This window comes from Acipenser ruthenus, chromosome 10, assembly GCF_902713425.1.
Source record: "Acipenser ruthenus chromosome 10, fAciRut3.2 maternal haplotype, whole genome shotgun sequence".
NCBI lineage: Eukaryota > Metazoa > Chordata > Actinopteri > Acipenseriformes > Acipenseridae > Acipenser > Acipenser ruthenus.
The window spans coordinates 26,578,654-26,598,454 of NC_081198.1; the positions used below are offsets into that span (position 1 = coordinate 26,578,654).

General features: G+C 43.0%; 1 protein-coding gene across 1 annotated transcript in view; it reads left to right on the forward strand.

Annotated features, from left to right (window-relative positions):
* The window catches only part of LOC117408797 (1-phosphatidylinositol 4,5-bisphosphate phosphodiesterase delta-4), an 88,937-nt gene that overhangs the window by 53,711 nt on the left and 15,425 nt on the right, over nucleotides 1–19,801 (forward strand). The window contains exon 11 of the mRNA XM_034014114.3: nucleotides 583–739. Coding sequence (XP_033870005.1) covers nucleotides 583–739 — 157 coding nt within the window. The remainder of the gene's footprint in view (nucleotides 1–582; nucleotides 740–19,801) is intronic.

Consider the following 19,801-nt stretch of genomic DNA (forward strand, 5'->3'; position numbering starts at 1 on the left):
TGTTTTTTACGATATTTACCTTTGCAGTACCACATCACTGCCTACTGTCTGCAGGGTACAGCTAATGCAGTTGCTTTCACAATATTAACATTACACATGCCAGTAATTGCAAACAAGACTAGAGACATTTCTAGGACTTGGCTGTCATCAGTACAGGTGTTTAGTTACAGGAGACTGATGTAAATGTCCTTGGCTTGCCTACAGATGGTGGACTGGCATTCCAATGTCTTTGGGGCTGGTGGGCATTTAGTTACTCAAAAGGCAGGTGTCTTCACAAAGCTCTGTTTCTATCACTAATTGGTCTGGATAGATGCCTGCAACTCATGACTTGCCAGAGCATTCATCAGTCTCAGTGTTCCTAGGCTCTACAGCCAGTAGTGAGTGAGTAACATCCTCTATTGATCAGCGGTATAGGATTCATGGGTATGTCACATGTGCATTTAAAGTTATGACCTTGGTATGAATATTCTTAGTTCAGATTATTGGGGAAACTATCACAAATCATATGGCTTCCTTTCTCGTGGATAATTATTTGGACCTTGTATCTTATTTCTAACTTATACTCTTTACCTCCCTATATAGAAGCCAAGTCAGCAGCTATCCAAAGAGCTTTCTGACTGTGTGGTTTATTGTAAGAGTGTGCACTTCAGCAGCTTCAAGCACGCTCGCACACACTCCAAGCTCTATGAGATCTCCTCCTTCACAGAGTCCAAGGCACGCAAGCATATAAAGGAGTCAGGTGAGTCCCTGCCTGGATAGGAAACTCATCCACCTAATCTAGAGCTCACACATATACTGTTGATCAGAAGGGCACAAACAGGAAAGGAAGTCAGCTATAATAAATGCATAGTATAACCATGGGGAAAATCTGAGAAAACCGCACAAATATCATAGCAAACGTTTGGAAGCGCAGTAATGCTATAAGAATACTTTGATTACTTGTTTCTTTGTACAATGATTAATTCCACATAAAGTGAACTTCTGGTTTCCATGTTGCTTAAGTCAGGAGAACAAATCCATCTCCAACCCAATCACTGTGATATGATCCTTTTGGGGCCGACGTTAGTGCCGCTCCCCCATAAAACAAGACGTAATTTCCAATATCATTGTCCACATTTCGAAAAAAAGGGAAGATAGTATAGAAAAAGGGTTAAGTTATATAGGGTTTGGAGTTCATTATCCTACAAAGAAACCATATTACAAGTAATCTTTGTATTCTTATCTGATATGATGAACTCCACACACAGAATAAGAGAAGAGCTTAGAGGAAGCCATAGATACACCTAGTAAGTAAGTAACGGTAAGTGTGACGTGTGGGTGCGTGCATTCCCTGTTCAGTGACAGGCAGGAGATCGAGATGGAAGTTGAAGTTGATATGCCTCGCAGGCGAACAGGATTTATTTAATACACAGTGAACAGCTCATGTGAGACTACCAGCAATGGTAGCGCACCAAGGACATACAGGGGAATGTACGTAAAGTAAAAAAAAAACACTGTACAAAAACTATAAAAGGTTCTGTGAAAACGGCTTGCGCTGCTCCCTAACGCTTGGAGGTCCAGTGAAAACGGCGTGCGCTGCTCCCTAACACTTGGAGGTCCAGTGAAAACGGCGTGCGCTGCTCCCTAACACTTGGAGGTCCCGTGAAAACAGCGTGCGCTGCTCCCTAACGCTTGGAGGTCCCGTGAAAACGGTGTCCGCTGCTCCCTAACGCTTGGAGGTCCCGTGAAAACGGCGTGCGCTGCTCCCTAACGCTTGGAGGTTCCGTGAAAATGGCGCAGTCTTCTTTGTTCAAGACTGAATAGATTCAATTTTTTTAGCCTGTCTGCATACGACAAGCAGCTATCTTGTTTGTTTATGGCCGTGTTAACTCTGTGGTGCTGGGGCTATGTGTATTGCTCAGATCCGCCCCCTTTTTTTTTTTTTGGCTTCTCTCGGCGCCTATCGGTCTGACACGGCCATTGAATGGTTTTCTCGACCTGTGCTTTACGTCTTTTTGATGATGTTGGACAGGGTCCGACATGGGGCCGCAAAGGAAACATTTTTGTGTCGGACCTGGTCCAACATAGGACCGCAAAGGGTTAAATCTTTAGTATTCTTTGAAAAAGCCCATTTCATATCTATATTAGAAATTAGTGTTTTTGGTTACTTTCCAAAATGATTGAGCGTTTTTTTTTCTGTCAAAATATGTATAGAAGTAACTCGACAGTACTTGCGCACTTAAGTTATACCTTCTTTCCTTTGCTGTCTTCCACAACGAAATCCCTGTGGTCACGGGCACATTTTTCTGGGGTTTTTGTGTGTAGGCATTTTTGTACATTTCGCTACAATTCTGTTTTAAATTCTCCGTATCTTAACTGTAATACAGCTTTAAATCTCATTAACAAGACTCCATCCTGATTGTAATCTCGTTTTAAATCTCGCAAGAGGAGTCTCCAATAGAAATGTAGGAATGTGCTATCAGTAGTTGGGGTGGGTTTAAAGTATTCAGAACTAATCAATTATAGATGCTTGTCAGGAAGGTGGGACATTGCCCAGCAGCACTGGGAAATGTATTTATTATTATTTTTGTAGTAGGTTTTATTTTTTAATGTGAAAAGTGTAAAGTCAATGTGAATAGATTAACCATTTCCACAGTTTTTCCTGTGTTTTCCGGTGTTTATTGGCTATCCACCAATTTCATTTTTTTTGTATCGGGGGTGTTTTATCGGTTAAAACTGAAAATCAGAAGCCCTAATTATAACATATAAACCCGTTCACAATATCACTTTCTGAAAACAACAGCAGATTTACATGTTACAACAAATTAAAATAGACCACGCTATTTAATTTAAGGTTCATAAATCAAGGTTGTTTCACTGGCAAATTATTTACTAGGAATCTATTTAAAACGATGGAATGCATTATGCATTATGTTCAGAAAATCAACAAAAACAAGCAATAATGCAGAATATCAGCAATAATAAGAACATTAACAATTGCACAGTCAATACTCACAAAAACAACATTACAATAAAACAAGGTATTAGACAACAATTTACCAATGAAATACTGACGATTACCAACACATGCACCACTCACACCACATCTGGGATAACCTAGCTCTTCCCGAATCGAGACAGAAAAGGTTATACTTAGTTAAATTCAGAGGAGCAGGGCACAGAGCTCAGATGCGGCAAGTTTCTGAGCAAAAACTGAGCAGTGTTTGATTCTAGGGTCCTAGCCTTTATAGAATTTCAAACAAAGAAAGCATCCGAGTTTCCCGCTCCGTGTTCTGAGTGGCTAATCTGCGTTTTGGGGCTTGGCTTCCAGTACATGACTTTTGACCCCGCCTCGTCTCCCAGATCAAAATAGCTCAGTGGCAGTATTTTTTAGAAGTATATGACTTTTGCTGTGTATTTTATATTTTATTCTAAATATAGCTACATTGTTCTCTTTAGACACTAGATATGCCAGGGTGAGTCCCTAGTTAAAAGCTGCAAGTAGTTTTATATTCTTTAGGGGATCTTCAGACATATCTTGCATTTGTCGAGGTGGGGGGTCTAGTTTAGTCTAGTTTTTCATATTTAATATGAGCAGTTATTTGTTATTTGGACAAGCGACGCTCGTGTTGGATGTTGTGTATTGAGTCTGATCTCCAACCCTGGCATCTTGATGTAGATTGCGATCTCAGTCTGGCCATAAAATAGCTCTTTTAATTTGCATCTTCTAATGAACTCTCAGTGCTACCGATCGCTAGACTCAGCATCTGCCTCTAGCATGTGGCTCTATTAGTTAATACAATGCATTTTTGCAGTAGTTCTTGCCAAATCTAACCTATGCATCCACCGCATATTCTTAAAAAAATGTTAAGACATCTTTATCTCGTTTGTTTTAAGTGTGTGTTTATTATTTGTTGAGTTTCCCTTCTTTGTAAGTCAGGGTCGAAATACACAAATAATTCCCTTTTTTTTGCTGTTATCTTTTCATTGTACCAATATAAATATTACAACTGCAGACAACCGACCACATATTGTTCACATTTTACAGTAACACAAAAAACACTAAAGAGAGACTAGAGAGCCGGGTGGTTGTTTAAAAAAACTTCAATCGCAATTTCTCCTTGCTAGTTCATACAGTCTTAAATATAATAAACTCTAGATATTTTGTAAGTAATATTAATAATAATAAAAAAGACAAATAAAAATTGCACTTTCGTGAGTTTAAGGTAATGTTTTGCTCTTTCGATTTATAAGTAATTATTTAGTTAAAATCTACAGGCATTTGGTGCATTGATCTTTATTCTTTTTTTTTTTTTTGGTCAGTCAAAAAAGTGGACTTGGAAACCAGACTAAAGTTGGTGGTGACTACTTGGCCACCAAGCCAGTAAGGGATTTCTGCCACACTGACCAGAGCTCAGCTCACACCAAGCTGGTAAGGGATTTCTGCCACCCTGACCAGAGCTCAGCTCACACCAAGCTGGTAAGGGATTTCTGCCACACTGACCAGAGCTCAGCTCACACCAAGCTGGTAAGGGATTTCTGTCACCCTGACCAGAGCTCAGCTCACACCAAGCTGGTAAGGGATTTCTGCCACCCTGACCAGAGCTCAGCTCACACCAAGCTGGTAAGGGATATTTCTGTCACCCTGAACAGAGCTCAGCTCACACCAAGCTGGTAAGGGATATTTCTGTCACCCTGAACAGAGCTCAGCTCACACCAAGCTGGTAAGGGATTTCTGCCACCCTGACCAGAGCTCAGCTCACTGGTAGGTGAAGGGGCTCGGCTTTGGTCATCTCAAAGATCTCTGAGAACCAGAACCTCTTGGGGCATCATGGGGCTATTAGGATTAGACTGGCTCTGTCGATCCTTAGCTTCCTGAGTACTGATGGGATTAGTGGTAGGGGCAGGTATGCATAAATTAGGCTGGTTGACCATGAAATGGACAGGCTATCTTTTGCCATGGCTGCTCCCTGTTGAAAATGGAAGCAAACTAGTGGCAGCTGGGTGTTCTCTACTGTGGCAAACAAGGTCTACCTTTTGGTTTGCTAAGTTGTTTAATACCCACAGAACCACTTCTTGGCTAAACTCACTTGTTACGAACATCTCTGCTGAGTCTATCCACAATGCTGTTGTTGAGTCCGGGCAGGCAGGTTACCTGGATTGTGATGTCCCATGTCTTGCACCAGTTCCAGATCTTCATGGATAGAAGGCAACGCTTCTAAGACCTTGTGCCCCCTTGGTGGTTGATGTACTTTCTGGCCGTGGTGTTGTTGGGAAAAACTAGCACTCCTTTCGTTTTAAAACTGGGGCAAAGTGTCTAAATGCCATGAATATTGGTAGTAACTCCAAATGATTTATATGGTGGTATTTTTGCTTTGATGAACAGGTGGGAAACCTTGCCTCCTACTGGCAGAGGTGAGGGGGTTGGGGGCACAAGGTGGTGGTAGAAAATGTCAGGCAGAGGTTGAAGAAGTTTCTAAAGTAGTAGTGAGTAGTTGTTTCTTGATGTGAACTAGATGCAAAGAAATGCAGAGAGTCCTTTTCTTCAGATAGTTTGGTTTATTCAATTTAGGCAGGGAATCATTTTCCTATTAAGAGCAAGCAGATTCCGGAAACAGAACGAACGCTCAAAGCAAAACAGTACAGATCACACTTTCATATGCGAACTGCACAGAGCAAAACTAAAGTTCAAAACAAAACATAACAGAACAAAAGAATATAATGCAATACTGTAGGTTTGATCCTCCAGGACTCCTCAAATCAACAAGTCTCCAATACTAGTCTGAATGAAAAAGAAAGTGAGCTCAGCTGAGCGCACCTTGATTAAGCAGCCCCTGACCTCAGCCCCTCTCCTTCCTTCTCTTTGTGGGTTCAATCACCCCAGGCACCCTGTGGAGGGTCTTGTGTACATGTCGTAAGTAAAACTGGTTCTGGCTCACACTGCCTAAGATGGTGTTATCTTGGTGTGGCCCTTTGTTCCTTTATGCTTAGCCTATGTTATCTCTTGAGCGCATCGGTTCCTCCAGCAATGTGCGATTGTGTTTATTCCAGCAGTCAGACGGTCACTCTCAGTGCAATTAAATGCAATCATGCAATCTCGCATTTACCAGTTACTATACCTCCTCTGATAATCTCCTTTTAAAAGTAACAGAGTGTACAAACCTGCAAACACGTGCATCTTATATTGCATTCAAACTTCTTTCCATGTTATCCAGCAGAGGGTTTCCCTACTTCCTTATTCTGGCCACAGAGAGATTTATATGGCCTGGATCCTTGGCCATGCTCATGTCTTGCTTTCTTCATATTGGATAGGGAATCCTTTAGGCTAGGAAAGGAAATCGTCCTCATCTGGTTTGTTGGAGTGAACACTGAGGCAGGATAACATCCTTCTCAGTGCAGAACAGCATTTGTGTATACAGGAGAAGAGGCCTTCCAGCATATCAGCACAGATTAAACCCAGATCCCTGCAAGAAGATGGTGAAAGTGAGGAACCACACAGAGCACAGACAAGGGCTAGCAAAGACAGGCAAACAAATTGAAATCCCCAAAAAAGAAATAACTAACTGAACGCTAGACAGGGAAGAAGGGAAGAATCTTTTAGACAAAACAAAAACAGGAATGACTATACTGAATCCGTACCCAAGCAAATGCAGGGGAAATGTGGACAATTATACTGGAAATTATATCTGGTTTTATGGGGTATGCAGACCTGCCAACCTTGACATTTTTTTTTGAGTAGCACTCTTTCACGTGGACATCTCGGGGGGGTCCGGGGGGCTTCCCCCCAGAATTGTTTTAGGGTATAAAACAGCTAAATACTACTCTGGTGAGTTTTGAGTATGAATTTTTCAGTAAAAAAAAAATGAGATTAGCTATGATTGTTTCAGTTTAAATTTAATTTTGTTTACTTAGTATAGATGATACCTTTTTAATTTATACCAACTGAAAATTATTTCAAGTACAGAAAATAGCCATTTTTGTAGCATGTTTGTATTTTATTTACTGTCAAAACATAACATATTGAAATGTATAAGCTTCTAAAACAGAGAAACAAAGCACTTTAAAAAAAGTGAAAAAAAACTTGACTCAGCACCAAATGTAATAGCTGTCCACAAAGTGAGTTGTTTGGAACAGAAAGGAATCCAGCAGGTCAAACTGTACTTTCAGATCTTGAATGTTTAGCTTCATAGGTGGTTGACTTGGCTTTCCTGAGCAAGGTGTCACTAAAGGTTTGTGTGTGACACACTTGCTGCTTCGCTGACATCATGACTTTGTGTGTTACCAGGGAAGTTAGCATGTCTGTGCTCAGACTGGCTCTGTGTTGGGTTTTGTTTTTGGTCACCAAGCTGAACATTCTTTCACAGTCAGCATTACTGTAGAAGATGACCAAAACGCCTAGCGCGGTAACATTACAGTAATGCCCGATTCTTTTGTTCTGGACAGAAATATAACATTTCCTTCAGGATTCCTGCTGATCCAGACAGGAGGGTAAAATGGATTTCAGCGATTAAAAGAGAATAAAAAAAAACAAAAAAGACTGGACCCATTAGTTTGTAGTAAGCGTTTCATAAAAAGTTAATATCAGTAAGCATATATTGGTAGTTCTGATATTACGTTATTATTATTAGTAGTAGTAGTATTAAGTCCCACTTTAACACGCTTACTTGTATGGCCGTTTTTTTTTTCATAAATATTTAGCTATACAGTTAAACAGGATTACACTAAAAAATATTTTACCGTTAACAAAATCCATAATGCTACATTAATGATCTTACTGAACTTCAATATAAAATCACAAACCAGCCATTTATGACTTGTTTAAGCACAATGAAATGGCATTTATCTACAATGTAATTGTACGCTACTTGCAAAGTAAACAGAAGCCTTTCGTACCTTAACCACATTAACAATGTTAATGCTGTGCTCATTTTTATAAAATCGAATTTTACTGACATGCCTGTTTGGTAACCAGCGTTTGTGAAAAACAAAAATGAATGCATAACTATTGCATTAATTAAAAAACAAAGGTACTGTAGCCAGTTTGAAATAATTTTCTCACAAGTCCCAGTACTTCACACTCCCTCCAGTGTGTCCAAAACTGGCAGTTGGAACACAAGCGAGTCAGCTCAACAAAGCCTGATAGGCTACAGTAGAATGGCAGTGATTATACAAAGAAACTGGGTGGTAGGAATTTCTGTCAGTCAACCCACAATAACCTTTTTTTTTTTTTTTGGTTCTCAAAAGCTGATTGGTTATTCTATCACTTAACTAAACTCAAAACCTGATTGGTTAATCTATCTTATTTGCTTTGCCCTAAAACCGGCCCTGACTTTAGATGCAACACTTTCTCTAACTACAGGCAACATCATAGACGATGAGCGAAATATGGACTACGTATTATTGCGTATCATCTCTGATAAAAGCGTACCCGCATATTACCAACTCAAATTGCGTAGTGGATACACAAAATGCGTAGAGGTTAGCAGGTCTGGGTATGGCATAAAAGAATGATATCACAGTGATACCATGGCACCATTCTATCAATGGCTCATAGCACTGTAGCTGCTATTGTGGTGATGTTGCCCCTTGGTATTGCCATTTCATTGACAATGTAGAGCCACTGCTGCATTCTCACTGAAGATCATTGGGTCTTTCTAGGGGATAATGGCTGACAGATGGCGCAGTGTGGTAGGTGCTGCTCCGTTCCTAAAAAAACTAGGATTTCAGTCTCAATTCCTCAACTTTAACTCTCAACTCAAACTTAAGTTATTTCTTTCTCCCTCAAGCAAATATGTGCTCCAGCTTATACTGAAATGGTTAACTATATTAATTTATGTAACAGCTGTGTTTGTATTATCTGTAATGGAGATCTATCTAATCACACTAGAGGTGTCAGACATTTCCGGCTGCAAACTTATGTTCTCCCTTGTTGGGGACTGTGACAGGGTAGCGTCGTGGGCCCAGATGTTATTCGGCAGGCAGAGAGACTCAGAGACAAGGAACTGCAGTTAACGCGCTTCTGCGCAGTTTAATAAACAAAAAGAAATCAAAAAAGTTGCACAAAACACTGCTCACAGAGCAAAAACAAAACAGTTAAACAAAACAGAACTTTCACAATAAAACAAATCACAAAATAACTGGCGCAAGGGCCAAAACAAAAGGTTTAAACAAAACACAAAAATGTAGGCTGGGCATTAGCCTTCACTACACCTTTTTCAAAAATCTACAGAGAGCACAAACAAACACTCACCCAACACCTCTCTCAAACAAAGGATTTTTCCCCTTTTTTATAGCATGTGGCTGGAGCCTAATTATCAATAATTCAATTAGCTCCAGCCACATTCTCACATGTATTTTGGCAGGGACAGGAAATTAACCCCATCCCTGCCAACCACCACCAAATCACCACACAACAATATTATTTACAGGCAGGGCGCTGCCCTGCTACATTTCCCCCCCCTTGTGCGCAGCACACATGGCCCCACGGCCACCTCCCCCCCCCCCCCCCCCTTTGAAAGCCATCCACCCTCCCTCAAGTCCCCTATTGTCCTTCCTCTCCCACCCTTGAGGGAGGGTTAGTCCATAGTCCGGCGCCTTGCTGGCGGGACCGAGACCCGGCGACAGGGGACCCAGGCATAGTGGATGGGGCGTCAGGAGCGCAGGCAGGCGAGCAGTCGGCTGCAGCCCCAGGCAGAGGTGCGAGCCCAGGCGACTGTGGAGCGACGTCTGGGCAACCAGGGGGAGCGAAGCAGGAGACCAGGCGACCTCCTGTGCCTGGTGGTGCTGCGACCTGGGAGTCAGGCCCAGCGACCAGAGGTCCAGACATGCAGCCTGGGTGTCTGGGAGCCCAGGTTGAGGGAACCAACCCCCAGGCGCCGGGCTATGGCACAGGGGTGGTGGTCGGGGCTGTGGTGGAGGTGGTCTCCTCATCTCCCCCCCCTTCTTCGTAGCCGGTAGCTCCCCTTTGTGCGGCTCCGGCCACAGTATTTCCTGCTGCCATGAAGGGCTGGCAGCGACCCCAAGCAAAGCTAAGCCTGTAGTGACCACAGGCAACGGCGGCAGCGGACCCTCGGGAGGCGACGGCGGCAGCAGCGGACCCTCGGGAGGCGACGGCGGCAGCAGCGGACCCTCGGGAGGCGACGGCGGCAGCAGCGGACCCTCGGGAGGCGACGGCGGCAGCAGCGGACCCTCGGGAGGCGACACAGGACCAGCAGCAACCCTAGGAGAAGCAAGGGAGACACAAGCAACCCCAGGCGAAGCAGAGCAGCAGGCAGGCCCAGGCGATGGCGAACTGGCATCCCCAGGCGATGGCGGTAGGGGAGCCACCGGCAATGAAGGTGGCAGCAGGAGCTCCACTTCTCCCAATGGTGATGTTTGTGGAGGTAGAGGTAGCTCCTGCTCCTCTCCTCTTGATGGCAAAGGTGGCAGGGGCTCCTCCCCTTCTGGCTGCGAAGGCGGCAGGGGCTCCTCCCCTTCTGGCTGCGAAGGCGGCAGTGGCTCCTCCCCTTCTGGCTGCGAAGGCGGCAGGGGCTCCTCCCCTTCTGGCTGCGAAGGCGGCAGGGGCTCCTCCCCTTCTGGCTGCGAAGGCGGCAGGGGCTCCTCCCCTTCTGGCTGCAGCAGTGGGACCAGCAGGCATCCTCCCTCTGCTGGCGGAGGCGGGGCCAGCAGGCTCTCTCCCTCTGCTGGTGGCAGTGGTGGATGCAAAGGCAGCAGGCATTCTTCTGGTGGGAGGGGGCAGTTGAGTAGAGAATGCCCCCGCTCTCCACAGAGGGGACACCAGCAGGACGCCTCTACAGTGCGGAGGATGGCCTCCCAGCTGATCTCCTCTGGTGATGGTATCAGCAGGCACTCTTCCTCGGCTGGTGCAGGCTTGAGCGGTGGGCATTCGGGCTCCTCACTCCTGGACATTGAGGACACCTGGGTATGGTCGACTGCCCAGAACCATTCGGCGGCATCCCCAACCAGGCCCTGGTTCCAGGCCTCCTCGTACTGGGGATCACCGTAGGGGCAGTCCTCCCGGTCATGCCCAAACTCGCCACAGGCCTCGCACATGGGGGCCCCTTCAGCCCTCCACTGTTCCTGCTCAGCTGCCCAGTTTGGGGGTCCAAACTGAGTGGGCGCCCGGGACCACCATCTCTTTCTCTGCTGCGGTTGCGGTTGCTGCCGCTTCTGCTGTTTTTTGCAGCTTTTCCTTCCCATTTTTTTTTTTTTTTTTTTTTTTTAAACTACAGTCCCGCTCCGAGTCTCTAGGGGGCGCTATCCCACTTCTGACACCATATGTGACAGGGTAGCGTTGTGGGCCCAGATGTTATTCGGCAGGCAGAGAGACTCAGAGACAAGGAACTGCAGTTAACGCGCTTCTGTGCAGTTTAATAAACAAAAAGAAATCAAAAAAGTTGCACAAAACACTGCTCACAGAGCAAAAACAAAACAGTTAAACAAAACAGAACTTTCACAATAAAACAAATCACAAAATAACTGGCGCAAGGGCCAAAACAAAAGGTTTAAACAAAACACAAAAATGTAGGCTGGGCATTAGCCTTCACTACACCTTTTTCAAAAATCTACAGAGAGCACAAACAAACACTCACCCAACACCTCTCTCAAACAAAGGATTTTTCCCCTTTTTTATAGCATGTGGCTGGAGCCTTATTATCAATAATTCAATTAGCTCCAGCCACATTCTCACATGTATTTTGGCAGGGACAGGAAATTAATCCCATCCCTGCCAACCACCACCAAATCACCACACAACAATATTATTTACAGGCAGGGCGCTGCCCTGCTACAGGGACATTTTGGTGTACACCAATGCTGCCGATTTTTGTATTAACAAACTCGTCCAGAGTTGGAAGGAGAAAGGCTGGTTGAAGTACTGGGAAATGGAGGCTTTGTGGATTCCTATCGGAGACGTTCAGCTTAACCCCAGGCCAGTTGACTCTGACACTATCCCAGCGGATAGGCACAATATGCAGTTAATTGATGGAGCTGTGACTTTTATTCTTTCTTTCTCAATTTTTGCTATGAGAAAGAAAGGGATGAATAGGGAGATACTGAAGGGAATGGACTTGACCTTGGAATTGTCGGCGGGAAGGAAAGTGGAACAGCGAAGTACAATACGGGATTTGAGTATGGAAAAAGGAGAGCTGCTGGAGAATTCAATACAAACAGGTGCTAAATTAAACTTAACTCAGTCTCATTTCACTGTGGACTCATATAGTTTCTCTTGTCGGCAAACAAATGATACACTTGAAAAGCCACTTATTACTGATTACAACAGAGTTACATATGGGAATAGTTATAGAGGCTTTAAAAGACTGAATAATATCACTGACATCAAACATAAAGGTGGATTTCTGTGACGAGGTAAAGCGATCATATGCTAAAATTCGACCTCCCAACTACCGGGGGGCTGTGAGCCAACCTTGAGGCTTTCAACAGAGAGGGCGTGACGCGGAAGTTCCGGCTTTTGGGTGGAAGTCCCAAAAGAGCGGTTACCATCTTTGTTGGGGGAAGGATTATGAGAATGTGCTGGAAAACTCCAGAATCAGCAGGCAATTTAAATATCAATCGCTGATTGGTGTTCCGCTCATTGGGGGGTGTTCCAAGTCACATAAAAGGGCTCTGGTTGCAACACTCGGGGTTGGTTCATGGGAAGAACTCGCATAAAAGGGGGAATTAATCATAATACCAGCAGAGGTGAAATCTTTTCTTTACAGAGCCGGAAAACCTGGCATGAGGAAAAGGATCCGGAAGCCAGACGAGGGCCTAAAGAACGAGATAGTCGGAAAACCTCTTGCTGTTTTTTTAATTTAGTTAACATTTCCCTTATCGCATGTTTGTGTAAATTTGAGTTTTGTTTTGTTATCATTTTTTTTTAAATAATAAACCTGGAACTATCTCCACGGAGGAGTAAAATTGTCACTCTGCTAGTTTTTCTTGACGGCCATCCTGTGACAATTTCAAACAAGTAATAAGACTGTAATGGAGATCTCAAACACAGGGGAAAGGTTTTAAGGGGAATGTAGAAATCAGGCAGTAGTAAAACAACATAAATTCTTATTTTTTCAGACGGTAAGTAATGCCAAAGTACTATGGGATCCAAAAGTAAAACCGAAAGGAATATTTGGTGGACATTTAAACATTAGAAGTCTATCTCCGAAGTGTGATCAAGTGGAGACAAACTTTTTTATGTCTAACAGAGACAGACAAAAACTACACAGAAACTGTCTCTAGGTGTATTTACTTTGCCAGTTATAAGGAAAACATGGGAGAGGTGGGGGAGTATTAATTTATGTCATTGGGAGTATTACATGTAATCAGATAGGGTTTAAGGGTAGCAATGATCTTGAATATACAGGGATAAATATAACACTATCTCCTCAGATGTCTTTACAAGTATTGGTTTAACAGACCGCCCTCTGCAAATAGTGCTTCCTCTGACCACTTAAGACACATTATTAAAGAGTGCGATCTCAAGTGATTTTAATATTAATTGGCTAGATAAAGCTAACAAAAAGAACCTGAAAGAAATAGTGAATAGATAGGACCTATGTGTCAAATGGTAAAAGGACTGACTAGAATTACAAAAACGTCTAAAACTCAAATAGATCTGATATTTAACAAACCCGAATGTGTTACAAAGTCATACAATTTGGTGACTGGGCTCTCAGATCATAACATGCCGTAGCACTTCCTAAAAAGGATCTTATTAACTTTGAGAATGTACGTAACAAATAGATTGGGAAGAACTCATAAAATGTGACAACTTGGAAAACTGCTGTGATAACTTTAGGTCATATGCCAAAATAATATAGATAAGTATTCCAAGATGTTCAGAAAGAAATCTAGTGATAACGCTGCTATACCATGGCTTAATGAATCAGTATGGAAATTAATGAAGGGATTTAGCATTAAAGATCTCTTCAAAAACTGGAAGTGACACTGATATTAAAATGTTCAAAGTATTAAGGAATTAAGTAGCAAGTGAGCCACGAAAAGCAAAAGCAAACATCTTTATTAACATAACAAAAGAGGCAAAGAGGAACAGCACATTCATTTGGAATCATTTAGATTGTCTAAGCAGAAGGAAAAGATGCAGTGCCTTGCATAAGTATTCACCCCCTTGGACTTTTCCACATTTTGTAGTGTTACAACCTGGAATTAAAATGGATTTAATTAGGATTTTTTGTCACTGATCTACACAAAATAGTCCATAATGTCAAAGTGGGGAAAAAAATCTACATATTTTTCTAAATTATTTACAAATAAAAAACTGAAAAGTCTTGATTGCATAAGTATTCACCCCCTTTGCTGTGACACCCCTAAATAAGCTCTGGTGCAACCAATTGTCTTCAGAAGTCACATAATTAGTTGAATGGAGTCCACCTGTGTGCAATTAAAGTGTCACATGATCTCAGATTAAATACACCTGTTTCTGGAAGGCCCCAGAGTTTGGCACCAATCAAGGTTGGGTTATAAAAAAATATCCCAAACTTTGAACATCCCCCAGAGCACCGTTAAATCCATTATTAAAAAATTGAAAGAATATGGCACAACCGCGACTCTGCCTAGAGAAGACCGTCCACCAAAACTCAGTGACCAGGTAAGGAGGGCATTAGTCAGAGAAGCAACCAAGAGGCCAATGGTAACTCTGAAGGAGCTGGAGCAATCCACAGCGGAGATGGGAGAAACCGTCCATGGGACAACTATAACCTGGACGCTCCACAAAGCTGGGCTTTATGGAAGAGTGGCGAGAAGAAAGCCATTGCTGAAAAAACCCATATCAAATCCCATTTGGATTTTGCCAAAAGGCATGTGGGAGACACAGAAAACATGTGGAAAAAGGTTCTCTGGTCTGATGAGACCAAAATTGAACTTTTTGGCCTTAGCGCAAAACACAGCCTACACTGTTCATCACCCTGAGAACACCATCCCCACGGTGAAGCATGGTGGTTGCAGCATCATGTTATGGGGATGCTTTTCATCGTCAGGGACCGGGAAACTGGTCAGGATTGAGAGCAAGATGGATAGAGCCAAATACAGGGAAATTCTAGAGGAAAGCCTGTTTCAGTCTGCAAGAGACCTGGGACTGGGGCGGAGGTTCACCTTCCAGCAGGACAATGACCCTAAACACACAGCCAAAGCTACACTGGAGTGGTTTAAAAACAAGAACCTGAATATCTTAGAATAGTCCAGTCAAAGCCCAGACCTCAATCCGATTGAGAATCTGTGGCAAGACTTGAAAATTGCTGTTTACCAACGGTCCCCATCCAACTTGACAGCTTGAGCAATTTTGCCAAGTAGAATGGGCAAAAATTGCAGGATCCAGATTTGCAAAGCTGGTAGAGACTTACCCAAAAAGACTCACAGCTGTAATTGCTGCCAAAGGTGCTTCTACCAAGTAAAAATCCCAATTAAATCAATTTTAATTCCAGGTTTTAGCACTACAACATTTGGAAAAATCCAAGGGGGGGGGGGGGGGGGGGGGGGGGGGTGAATACTTATGCAAGAAACTGTAAGTGTAAGGAAGGGCTTGTTTAAAAGATACAGGGTACATTGGTAAAGAATAGAAGGGCATGGCAATCACTTTTAATGACTTCTTTATAGATTCAGTAGAGGGCTACATAATTGGCAAATATAAAGGTATCATTATTAATACTACGTACTAGCAGTAATAAGGGAAGCAATGTTACATATTGCCCCCCCCCCCCCATGGAAAGAATCAACTCCTCTTCTGGGAATCGACTCCCACCACTACTATTGTTAAAGGCACAGTAGCATCTGCAAGACGGACGGATCGGTTTTTTTCAGCCGGGCCGTGACAGCCGGGGCAGCTGAAAAGGCCTGGGGAGAACCCTGATATATATATATATATATATATATATATATATATATATATATATATATATATATATATATGATCTTGCCCCTCCACCATTAATGGAATTGATAAAACTTCATTCCGATTATTGTAACAGAATTGCCAGGGCTGCTGTTAAAGGTAACTGCATGATGGCAAGACAATGAACACAATTTGCATAAACTGCATTTTCACTTAAAGGTGTAACTTCTTGGAATTCTTTAGCAGACAGTATTAAAGGTACTCATGAATGTAAAGATTTTACTTATAAACTAAAATTATGATGAAAACAAAAAAAAATAATCTGTGCTCACTAATTGTAAATATACTATTTTATTGGATTGGCACTTCAGTGTGGCATATGTCAATTGCAAATTGCTCCCTTCTGTAAATGTTACTTTATTTGCATTATTTTCTTTTTCCGTTTTTGTGTTTGTTTAACTCAGTGGTGGCTGGTGGCCAAAATGTTTGGATGTTCACACCTCAGACGCAGGTGAGAGGATGGAGATGGGGGGGGGGGTGTCCAGGGGGCCAGACTCAGTGGTAGCAGCACTGTCCTATGCATCTGTTTCTTAAGAACATAAGAAAGTTTACAAATGAGAGGAGGCCATTCAGCCCATCTTGCTCGTTTGGTTGTTAGTATCTTATTGATCCCAGAATCTCATCAAGCAGCTTCTTGAAGGATCCCAGGGTGTCAGCTTCAAAAACATTACTGGGGAGTTGGTTCCAGACCCTCACAATTCTCTGTGTAAAAAAGTGCCTCCTATTTTCTGTTCTGAATGCCCCTTTATCTAATCTCCATTTGTGACCCCTGGTCCTTGTTTCTTTTTTCAGGTCAAAAAAGTCCCCTGGGTCGACATTGTCTATACCTTTTAGGATTTTGAATGTTTGAATCAGATCTCTACTACATGTCATTTGCCATGTGTCTGCCCAGTTCTGAATGCTGTCTAGATCATTTTGAATGACCTTTGCTGCTGCAACAGTGTTTGCCCCTCCACCTATTTTTGTGTCGTCTGCAAAGTTTGCTTACTATACCAGAATCTAAATCATTAATGTAGATTAGGAATAGCAGAGGACCTAATACTGATCCCTGTGGTACACCACTGGTTACCTCACTCCATTTTGAGGTTTCTCCTCTAATCAGTACTTTCTGTTTTCTACATGTTAACCACTCCCTAATCCATGTGCATGCATTTCCTTGAATCCCTACTGTGTTCAGTTTGAGAATTAATCTTTTATGCGGGACTTTGTCAAAAGGTTTCTGGAGATCTAAATAAACCATGTTGTATGCTTTGCAGTTATCCATTTTCAATGTTGCATCCTTAAATAAAAGTCAAGCAGGTTAGTTAGACACGATCTCCCTTTCCTAAAACCATGTTGGGAGCGATACAAAAAGTTTGCTCTGCAATGTCTCATCGTGGCAAATTTTTTGATTACTTTATTATTAAAGTCAGGAACGTCAGCCATCATGTCTTTTTCAGTTGATAACATGGCTAAAGAATTTAATCGTTTGGTTTTCATACTGTTTCTCAAGAAGGTTTTTATCCGCTTCAGTGTTGAGAAACACCTTTCTGCCTTTGCTGTAGGCATCAGAGTGGTAATAACTATCTTCAGTAGTTTTGTAATCTCTGGAAATGTTCTTTCCAACTTGTTATATATCATCAGTTCAAGCAACTTAATGCATTTTCAGCATTTTTAAAATCTTCCATTTCATACACTGTTTGTAAGTCAATGCATAAGGAAGTCTTACTAAGCATTGGATATGCTTGAACTGTTTTCTCTAGTACACCGTCTGGGAAAACTACCAGATATTCATCAAAACGGTCACTCTGCAGCAATTTTGCAGAGACAAGGTGCTTTCTGAAGGCAACCGTTCCTTTGCATGAGAGATGATGATGATGTCACAAATTTGCAAGGCAGCTGTATCATAATCTTCTGTGGTATTCGGGCCCCTTGGTCTTGTTAGCATTGGTGGCAGGTTCTCAGGGAGGCTGGATTCCAGTGCTCTAATAGATGCTCGGATGTCCTGAATGCTTTGAACAAACTGAGTTACCGCTTCATTTGCTTCAACAGATGTAATATTCCTTGCCTGGAGTTTCCCACACAAAATATCCACCTTCATCATTATCTTTTGGAACAAGTGCAGGAAGTACAGAAACTCTCTGTTCATGAGGCTATGGCAAAAACCATTAGCTTCTCTAACTGTGACATGTCAAAGTCTCCTTAATCACTATGTTTGAAAACCCTCACAGGTGATTGCGCTGTTCAAACACTGTCATCACTGCTGCACTACGAAACTTCCACCTTGTTTGAGGAGCAATTGATAATCTTTTCTTTACAACTTCATCCAAAACAGCAGTTTTCTTTGGAAAGCGAGAGAAAAAAAGTTGAAAAACCAGAGAGGGTCTGGAAAAAGATCCCAGCCTCTGAAACTGACTCGCTGCTTGTCCCATTATTAGATTGAGTTGATGGGCATAGGAATGGACAACATGTGCATTTGAATATTAATCCCTTACAAACTTCTGGACTCCACCAGTCTCACCACGCATTATGCTAGCTCCATCGTAGCACTGTGCAGTTATTTTAGCCTTTTCACTTTCTTCTGTGAATATGGCATCTAGCTGTTGCATAATGGCAGTGGAAATAGCTTCAGCATTTCCACTTTGCAACTCAGTAAACCTAAAAAATCACTCAAGCAACATGTCCAGTTTTGGGAACAATGTACCTAAAAACTAGTACCCTTTGGGAAATATTTATAATGACACCAGTGACATCAACTTGAATAGCGACATAATCAGTCTGTTTCAGTTCTTCACAATAGTTTCCCTGAAACCTCTAACATGCAGCCTAGAAGTTAATTTTGAACTGTCTTAGAGGTGCTGTGACGGGGTACTGCCCCGTCTTTATGATCATGGTTGGGACTGGCAGGGAGGGGGTTAAAATTCCTCCCTGCCAGGAAAACATGTGAGAATGTGGCTGGAGCCCTAATTGACTAATCAGTAATTATTGAATAATTGGGCTCCAGCCACAGGGGATAAAAGCCAGGGGAGAGGCCCTGGCTGGGAGAGAGTTGAAGGAGAGTTCTGGAAGGAGAAGAAGAGTGTTTTGTTTGTGCTGTGTTTTCTGTTCCAGTGAAGGCAACGCCCAGCCTGGAAGCTTTATTTTGTAAGTTTTTGTTTTGTGGTTGTATTTTGTGTTTGAAACCTTTTTGTTTGGCCCTTGTGCCTATTTATTTTGTATTTTTGTTTATTAAAACTTTATTTTTGAACTTTAAAACTGTCTCTGAGTCTCAAACCTCGGTCCATCCTGTCACATTTGGTGTCAGAAGTGGGATAGCGCCACCTGGAGGCTCAGAGCAGTAATTTTTTTTTTTCTTTCTTGAATTTTGGGAGTTATTTATTTATTTTTTTTTGATAAATGGGGAAGAAGAGCAGACAGCGGCAAAGGCAGGAGAAGCAGCAGCCGAAGAAATGTAGGCTGCTGCAACAACAGCCACCCCAGCTGGAGGACCCAGCCAGTCTTTTCCCCTGGTGCTCCTGGTGCGGGAAGGAGGATCATCAGTGGAGGTCCTGTCCAGATGGGCTACCAGCTGACTGGTGTGGGTACTGTGAGGTGGATGGCCACAACTGGGCAGGATGCCCCCACAATCGGGACCAGGAGCAGCTGCAAACCCCGTCCTCGGCAGCCACCCCACCACTTCCTACATCACCGCCTTCACCACCATCCCAGGAAATATGGGACTGGTTGATGCACCCTGAGGCAGACCTCTCCCACGACCTCCCCATAGTTGTCAACACGCTGTGGCGTCGAGATGGGGGGAGGTGGGAAAAGTGGGAGGAACAGCATCACCCGGCGTCCTTCGCAGAGCTGGCCCTGATGGTCATTAATTACCTGGCGGTAGATATGGGAGACGCCCCAATCATTCCAATAAAGAAGGTGGAGCTGTCGTCCCGAGAGCCA